The 9803-nt window shown below is 36.7% G+C and overlaps 1 protein-coding gene across 1 annotated transcript; it reads left to right on the top strand.

Annotated features, from left to right (window-relative positions):
• The first annotated feature begins 4942 nt into the window (after positions 1–4942).
• LOC111692464 lies at positions 4943–7233 on the top strand. Its single transcript, XM_023456486.1, has 2 exons — positions 4943–7068; positions 7128–7233. Exon 1 carries the CDS (start codon positions 5059–5061, stop codon positions 6484–6486), a length of 1428 nt encoding a protein of 475 aa, XP_023312254.1. The 5' UTR covers positions 4943–5058; the 3' UTR covers positions 6487–7068; positions 7128–7233.
• Positions 7234–9803: the final 2570 nt, after the last annotated feature.

Raw genomic sequence — 9803 nt, 5'->3', positions numbered from 1 at the left:
ATTTCTTAGAATATTAAGATACGATTCGCAAAAAACAACTCGCTTATGCATGTCTGGTTCACATAGAGCTTGAACTGGCCGGTGGTGAAAAGGATATAATAAATTATCATGGACAATCTTCCAAACAACACTATGGGACACATTTAAGTGCATTAGTAGTTATCTAAGGAGAGAACCAGGCCACTTCAAGGTCACTCCAGGCTACCACCGGGCTGCCGCCATCGGGAGCCGGCACCAGGTCTCCAGCAGCAGCAGCAGCTCCAAGATCACGCTGAAGAAGTGTCAGTGTGGTGCGGGGGTGGGGGATCTGGATTGCAGAAGAAGAAGCCGGCACCAGGTGCGTGCATAAGCAGCGGCGGGGGGCAGCGGGGTGTAGGCGTGAGAGGGGGCAGCAAGATGTGGGTGTCAGAGGGGGTATTTGGAATGCAGAACAAGAAGCCGGGGGGACTAAAAGTACTCATGGTAAAAATATTATTTAAAAAACATAAATCCCGTGTCGAATCGACACATATGTGTTGTTCGGTTTTAGCGTTTGCTTTGATACTGTCTTGGATGCATAAAAGTTTTATTTTTTAATGTAAATAAACATATTTCTCCAGCTTCCTATGAGAACGTGACTATAAAGTAAACAAAATTTAATCATAATCATTATTATCGCATAAAATAATATTACGCCGACAATTGAATATTTACGTATAAAATATGAGTTGGGTAAGGTTAGTTTATGCTAGTATTAGAGTATGCATATACAGAGTGTCCACCGAAAGGTATGTTTTAAATGGATTTTACATTTGACCTATTTGAAAAAATAATAGCAGCTATTTTTTATTGTAAAGGTTGGCATGTCTCACGTTCTTGGAAACAATGGTGATGTCATCACCATTTCCGGTCCAGATGTTGTTTTTATTACAGTTATGTAAACAAATGTGTGATTTATTACCTTTTTCTTGGAATTTTGTCGGGCTTTTAAGCAGTTATGTAAACAAACTTCAAAGGCGGTATGCGCCTTAAGTTTTTCTCGGAAATTGATATATAGATGTATTTCTTGGAAAGTACGTGACCAAAGCGTTGTTTATGTTATGTAAACAAATACATGATTTATTACCCTTTTCTTGGAATTTTGTCTGGCTTTTAAACAAGTTTCAACCTGTAGCTGTGGTCCTTGTAGATAAGCGGGTGATGAAATATTTCATAATGTTGCATAATGTTGTGCAATGGCTTTATCTGTCCAGCGTTTCAGAGGCTTTTGATGTAAAATTGGATATAACCGGAAATAACCGGTTATAACCGGAAATAGCCGAACCCGTCGACTATAACTGTGGGCTCGTGAAAAGGTCCCATTTGCCTTCGAAATTTGTTCGAGTGCACGTGATTGTTTTCTTTGCTTTTCAAAGTCGTGTTAAACTTTTTTTATTGAAATACAAAATGTCAGTTGCCGAGATCGAGTGTGATGTCAGCTGTAAAATTATTAAACTGACTAAAAAATCATTGACTCTGTTGAAGATCGATGACGAGATCAACCGACACATCAAAATTATAAATAAAAATATCGGTGTAATAAACGAGGCCATCAAAATTAAAATTCACAAAATTGATAAGAACGAGAATATATTCCGTTTGGAAAACAATTTGGCGGTGCTGAAATATTATCGTGAACAGTTAAAACAACTAAAAATTAAAAATAGTGTCCGGAGGTTCGGTAGTGCATCCCAACAAGAAGAATTTGGTATGGCAAGATGTAAAATCGTGCTTCAAGAGTCGTGTGCGGTCGGGAATCATCGTGAACGTTAGTCTCAAAGAACCTAAACAGTTTCTAAAAAAATCATTTCGTAGTTTTTCTGTTGTCACGGGACGCAAGAAAAATCCAACATTGCGCCCCGTGATTTTCTGCCAGGGGCCTTTTTGAACAGCAGGCTGCGGCGCACTCGACGTCCAGTCCGCAGTCCGACCGCTATTCATTAAATAACCGCCGTTTTAACGCCGCCGCTCCTCTGAATCTTAAATTGGGGGTGGCACGTTCCACCCCCGGCGCGATCGGACGTGCCCCGCTAGCTCCAAAGTCGGTGAGAACTCCCTCTCGTACGTGACAGCCACCGACGCCGTACGACGCAATGTACTCTGGGTCCATAGTCAGACGCGAAACCCGAAATCGAAATTCTTTTTCTAAAGTAGACCAAGTCTTCGAATTCTTTACTGAGTTATCCTAGGATAACTTGGGGGTGCGGCTATTTCCAGCTAACCTCAAACTCGGGCCTATGACCTCTTTTCTACTAGGTTTAGGGCTAATCTTTTCCCTGGGAGTGTCAAGTTTGTTTTACTCCCCTTTGTATTTCTTTTTGGCCTTAATTTTTTTCCCCAAGGAACTCTCTTTTTCCTTTGGCCTTTATTTTTTTCCAAGGAACTTTCTTTTTCCTTAATTTAATTTTTTTTTACTTCCCCTTTTTTTAACTTTACTTGTTTTTCTATCCAGAAAATCTTTATTACCCTCAGGTCCCAGACCTAGTAAAACGTATTCTTTAATTTTAACAGTACACCAGGAAAGCCAACCAAAGCCCCTGGGGAGCTCTATGCACATCGATACCTTGATGCCAACTGAGCTCTCGAGCCTGCGTACGGCTCGCTTTTATGCGTTTCGGTGCGGTAGAGCTAGGCTCCGCCCACCGCACCGAAAACTCGACCTTATGCGACACCGTGTTTTGCCTCGGTAGCTCACTTTCAGTCGAGACTTGACACAAGAAGCATCTCTGAGTTGGTCTTCACACTTGTATTATAGTGTTTGAATCGAATAGCCTCTCATTGTCCGCTCCTTTAGTGACGAGTAGTCGCTACCAATTTTTAAATAGTAGTAGTACTGAGTATCAGCGACCCTTCGGGGTATATTAAAGCTGTTCCCCTCAGCTTGTGGCACGGCTTGTCTGTCATTCCACAAAATAGGGAAAAAAGAATTCGTTAACAAGTTCCCCTTTACTTATTAATTAAGGGGAACCCTACACCTATCGTTCCACAACGCGAGCCGAACCCGACATCTGCAGAAGCAGCCGCGGCCGTGCAGAAACGCTTCCTGCACGTATCCAACGTGTCCTGGGGATTCTTAGGGATACCCCCAACTACGTCACCATCGCCAACGGGTCCGAAACCACCGCGTTCGTGGACACTATAAAAGCGAAAAATGCCTTAAAGGACTCGTTAATTAAAGTAAATTTAGTTTTTGAAGGAAATTTCGTAAAATTAAATGACGGGGAAGTAGATTTAAAATCATTCGGGACAAAAAACGAAATTATTGACTGCAGTACAAATATAAAACAGTGGTGGGAAGACAATGTTGTTCAACCTATACTACACAAACTAGAAAACTTTGAACATCGTAATAGCAGCTGGACTTTGTTGGAAATTATCGGGTTGCGTGTGAATATAAATAATTATTCACCGATTACCGTGGGCTCGTCAACGTACGTCGAGATGCCCGAGTTTATTAAAAGAAAAAAATGTGTTGTTAACGTAAAGAATAATGATGAATATTGTATTTTATGGAACATGGTCTCTGCTCTACATCCAGCTAAAAGAGATACAGCTAGAATTTCATCATATCCCGATTTTCGTGACATATTAAAATTTGATGGCATAGAATTTCCTATAACTTTGAAACAAATTCCAAAATTAGAGCGTCTAAATAACTTGGCAATTAACGTGTACGGCGTTGATAAGAAGGAAGTCCTACTGGTATGCTTGAGTAAAAACGATATCAAACGAGTTATAAATTTACTAATGGTCCCGGAAAATTCGGTTCAAGATAACGACGGCGACGAGACACCTGTTTATCACTTTGCGTGGATAAAAAACATGTCACGCTTATTAATCAAACAATTATCGAAACATAAGACTAAAAAATACATTTGCAATCGTTGTCTTAATCATTTCACAGAGCAGCGTCATTTAGATGATCATTTAATATATTGCATTTATAAAACAAATACTTGCAAAGTAGAACTACCAGGTGAGCAAGAAAAATTTTTTCAATTTAAAAATTATCGTTTTAAAGAGAAGGTACCGTTCGCCGTTTATGCCGATTTTGAATGCATTTTGGAACCGTGTGACGAGAACACTGATCAAAATTTAAATACTCAAAATGTACAAAAACATACCGCGTTTAGTGTCGCCTATTATCTTAAATGTTCATATGACGATAGTCTCTCGCGTTTTATATTGTATTGGGGTAGTTATTGCCAGCAGTGGTTCGTCCGGGAACTTGAACATATTGCCGACGAGGTGAATAACATCCTATCTCACCCGAAGCCCATGGAGCCTTTGACTGCCGCGCAAAAATTCGAACATGACAACGCGAAATTTTGTCACATTTGCGAAAAAACGTTTACCAGTTTCGATATCAAAATTATGGATCATTCACATCTAAATTCGGTCTACCGGGGGCCTTGTCATAATTCTTGTAACTTAAATTATACGGACAGTCACGTTATACCGGTCGCTTTTCATTGCTTGTCTTCTTACGATAGTCACTTAATCATACGTCACTTGGCTACGTCATTTGAGGGCAAACTTTTACCAATAAATAAGGAAAAATATATTTCCTTCACAAAAGACGTAAAGGATACCAGAATCAAATTGAGATTTATAGATTCTTTCCGGTTTATGGCTGACAAAATCGAAAAGTTGGCCCCTTACCTCGATGACAGCCAAAAAATAATCACTAAATCTCATTGTGATTCGGAGGAGACTTTCCGCCTTTTGACTAGGAAAGGTGTTTTTCCTTACGATTATCTAAATTCGTGGGAAAAATTAAATGACACGACATTACCGACTAAAGATGATTTTTATAGTAAACTGATTGACGAAACTATTTCAGACAGCGATTACGAGCACGCTACAAATGTCTGGAATACATTTAATATTCAAAATTTGGGGGAATTTTCGGACTTGTACCTGAAAACTGACGTTCTACTTTTGGCTGATATTTTCGAAAATTTCCGTGAAAATTGTCTAAAAACTTACGGTCTTGATCCTTTACATTATTACACCTCCCCCGGTCTGGCCTTTGATTCCATGCTCAAAATTACTAAACAGACATTAGAATTACTGACGGACATTGACAAAGTTTTGATGATCGAGAAGGGGATCCGAGGTGGCGTAGCCCAAGTGTCGAACCGGTACTCAAAGGCTAACAACAAGTACATGGGTGAGGCATACAATCCGGACGAACCCGATAAGTACATCATGTACTATGATGTAAATAACTTATACGGCGCGGCGATGTCTCTTCCCCTTCCAACCGGGGGATTCGAGTGGGTACCCGTCGATCAATTCTACAACTTGAATATAACCGATTTAGCAGATGATGCTGAAATCGGTTATATTTTAGAAGTGGACATTGAGTACCCGCCCGAACTTCATGAACTCCACAAAGACTTACCCCTGTGCCCGGAACAAATGGTTCCCCCAGGAGGCAAACAATCAAAATTACTGACAACACTTTTTTCGAAAACCGGTTACGTTATCCATTACAGACAATTGAAACGGTGTATTGAGCGGGGATTAAAGATTACTAAAGTACACAAAATTCTTAAATTCAACCAATCGGCTTGGTTACAAAAATACATAAATTTAAATACGGATTTACGGAAACAGGCGACTAACGAATTTGAGAAAAATTTCTATAAATTAATGAATAATTCTGTCTTTGGTAAAACCATGGAAAATGTGCGAAAACATAAAGACGTTAAACTGGTCACACAATGGGAGGGTCGATATGGGGCAAAAAATTTGATCGCGAAACCAAATTTTCACAGTTTAACAATTTTCGATGAAGACATGGTTATAGTAGAGATGAACAGACTCAAAATTAAGTTCAACAAGCCGATTTATGTTGGATTTAGTATTCTGGACCTTTCCAAAATTATACTTTACGATTTCCATTACGATTATATTAAACAAAATTTCGGCAATCAGGCTAAATTATTGTACACGGACACTGACAGTTTAATATACGAATTCACGGACATTGACATTTACGAGAGCATGAAGAGAGACATCCAGCTGTTTGATACATCAGACTACCCCGAAGATAATGCGTACGGTATGCCTCGCGTCAACAAAAAAGTACTAGGTCTTATGAAAGATGAAAGCTGTGGGAGAATAGTTACCGAGTATGCCGGGCTCAGAGCTAAAATGTACTCGTATAAAGTCGAGGGAAAACCCTCAAATATGCGTATCAAAGGACTTACTCGATCAGCCGTAAAACACATTACTTTCGAAGATTTCACGAATTGCCTATTTAATCAAAACACACTGGTTAAAGAGCAGAGACTTATACGTTCCAAACATCACGATTTATATACAATTAAACAAAATAAATTGGCTCTCAGTCCGTACGATGACAAGCGCATAATAAATTACGTCACCACAGACACGATCCCGTGGGGATATAATTTCCAACAAGCAGCGACTTGTTCGACCACTCCCATGGAGTTCTAAGTCGAAATAAATAGCGCGATATAGTAAACGTTGACATCATTTGTCTTTCTACCTTTGTTCGCGATGGCCGACTTAGACATTCAATTGCAATACGAACTTGTTAAAATTTCACAAAAGACTTACGAAGATTTCCTTCAAAAAGCCATTTTTGATGATAATTTTCAATTAATTGACAAAATTCTGGAAAAAATCGTGATTCCCGACCGTGCAATATATTGGCTAGCTTTGCGCGATAAATGTAACATCGGGTTGATGAAAAAAATCTTTGCCAAAAAACTTCAATATGATATATTTATCGAACAACTGCAAAATATTTTCCAAAAGGAATATATGTCTCATATTAGCCTCGATATTTTACGTCAAATTATAAAGAGTCATTATCCAATATTAAATTCATTTAATCGGTATTATTTGGAAAAATTATTGGTCAACGGTGATCCGTCATTGGTTGATCGACATAGTCAATGTTTCTCGGCAAAAAATATTTTTCTAAATTACAAAGAAATCGATTGGTCAATAGATAAGGCCGTTTGTGAGGCCGCCTACTTTACTCAATATAATTTTTTGGAAACTTTACACCGGGTAATTAAAGAAAATAATTTAATTTTTAAATTAAATGTAAAAACTAATGAAACACATAGGCAGCTGATGGTATGGCTCCAGGAGAACGTCTCCAAGGGTACCAATGGTCAAGGTGTTGGATGGTCATCTGGTCCAGACAGCAGCAAATGGCCATCAAAATTAGTTGGAGATTATTCTCAGACATTATATATGTTAAATAAATATTATTTGTAAATATATATTTTTTTGTTATTGTATTGTATATAGATATTGTTTTCTGTAAATATATTATATGTACAGAGTGACCCATTTGAAAGCGGGCCACCCTCATAACATTTTTATTTATGGAGCGATTTTGACGAAATTTTTTTTAAAATGTAGAGGGGGAAAGGTGTATTTTGGGGCTAAGCGGCGTCCAGTTCTTTTTTAAACTAAGGCCTACTAGATCACATTCAGAGTCTGAAAAATCCAGAATCCATATTAGCGATTTTTTTAGAAAAAATCTGCGTACGCCACTGGATTCGGCGCCCCCTGAAATGGATCTGTACCAAATTTCATGAAAAAATATTCAACATTAACGATTCTACGGCTAAATTGCTGTCAAATTGTTTATTATGCATTAAGAAGCTTTTTTTTAGTAACCCATGCGATAACAAATCAGTCACAACAGATATTTAATAACACATTTAATAGACATCCTTATATCAAAATACAATTAAACAAACAGAAAAACAAACGAGAAATTAATATAAAATTTACAAAAAACGCAGTAAAATAAAATTAAATTAACAGACATGAATTAACTTTAAATTCTATATTTTTCAACTAAAACTCCATTTAATTGAATGCATTTATTGTATCGTCTTTGAATGTGTGCCATAACATTAGACAATTGATATGTTGTAATTTCTTCTTTCGAGCAGTTCTGCATTCGTTGGACGAGTGTAGTAAACTTTTTCTTTAATGAACCCCCATAGAAAAAAATCTAGGGAGTTAAGTCGGGAGCCCTGGGAGGAAAGTACATTAATCTACTATTTCACCCTATCCACCGATTAGGAAAATTTTCCTTCAGCCACGCTCTCACAGTACTGGTGTTGTGGATAGGACAGCCACCCAAGAATTTACTTAAAAAAAAATGTAAAAAACTTTGGCTATTGCCTTCAGAAAAGGGACCAATTATTCTGGTATTTAATATACCTCACCATACGTTTACCTTCTGTGAATACTGTCGCCTACAGTTTATTACACATTCGGATTTTCTTGTGCCTAATACCTCGTGTTATGTGAATTTACTGTCCCATTGGTTGTAAATATTGCCTCGTCATTAAACAAAATTTTTTTTAGAAAATTTCTGTAATTAAGATATTCTCCTTGGCACTATAAATAAACAAATTCCATTCGTTTATCAATATGACCTTCGTCTAAGGTGTGAAGAAATTTCGCTTTAAAAGACTTCATATTATTGTATTTTTTAAGTTGTCTCCTTATTGCTTCCCGTGGTAACTGTAGGTTCAAACTAGCAATTCTAAAACTTTTTTTCGGATTTTCGGTGAAATAATTTTGAATTCGTTCATTGCTTCTTATTGGCTGTTGGACATTAATATATTTTTAAATGTGCTTAGATTCAGCTCCGTATTCATTAAAAATATTGCTCACTCGTTCAATGGTAGACTTGCTAATTAATATTTTGAAGTTCTAGATGTCTGTCATTAAAAATTCGAAATACTTCCTTTTTGGACCTGTCTCTGTCACCACAAAGTTTTACTATTTCAATCTTATGTTGTAACGTTAAATTACAGAGTCATACTTTTTGACAGTGCACTTAAGGAACAATACGTAAATTTCACTATTGAGCTAATAAATTTAACATATTCGTCTTTTGTTCAGTCATCTGCGACTTAGGTAGGTAATTGCAAAGCCTGCTATTAGGAATATTGTTCATCACTATGGAGCTGTATTATTAGAGCATGTTTAAATAAAACAAAGATTGCCACTATTATGAATAACTGTGGGATCGACATTATTTATTAAATTTTCTTAGTGACGAGGCAACATTTACAAAAATATTAATTCAATTAAATGGAGATTTAGTTGAAAGATCCAGAATTTAAAATTAATTCATGTGTGTTAATTTTATTTTATTGTATATTTTGTAAATTTTCTGTTAATTTCTCGTTTATTTTTCTATTTGTTTCATTGTATTTTGATATAGGGATGTCTATTAAATGTTGTTATTAAATACTTGTTGTGATTGATTTATTATCGCATGGGTTATTAGATAAAAAGCTTCTTAATGCATAATAAACAACTTGACAGCAATTTAGCCGTAGAATCATTAATGCTGAATATTTTTTCATGAAATTTGGTACAGATCCATTTCAGGAGATGCCGAATCCAGTGGCGTATACAGATTTTTTTTAAAAATCGCTAATATGGATTCTGGATTTTTCAGCCTCTAAATATGATCTAGTAGGCCTTGGTTTAAAAAAAAACTGATCGCCGCTTGGCCCCAAAATACACCTTTTCCCCCTCCACATTTCAAAACAAATTTCGTCAAAATTGCTCCATAAATAAAAATGTTATGAGGGTGGCCCGCTTTCAAATGGGTCACTGTATATTAAGGAAAAAAAATGTATTATTTAATTAATAAATTTATATATTTTTATATGTGTGTGTTATAAACATTAATATTTTTTTAAATATGAATGTGACAAGGAAAAAAAATAAAAAGTGAAAATATTCAATAAAACACATTA

The sequence above is a fragment of the Anoplophora glabripennis genome, unplaced genomic scaffold (assembly GCF_000390285.2).
Source record: "Anoplophora glabripennis isolate ALB-LARVAE unplaced genomic scaffold, Agla_2.0 scaffold1437, whole genome shotgun sequence".
NCBI classification, from domain to species: Eukaryota; Metazoa; Arthropoda; class Insecta; order Coleoptera; family Cerambycidae; genus Anoplophora; species Anoplophora glabripennis.
This window is presented reverse-complemented; position numbering and strand designations above follow the sequence as displayed.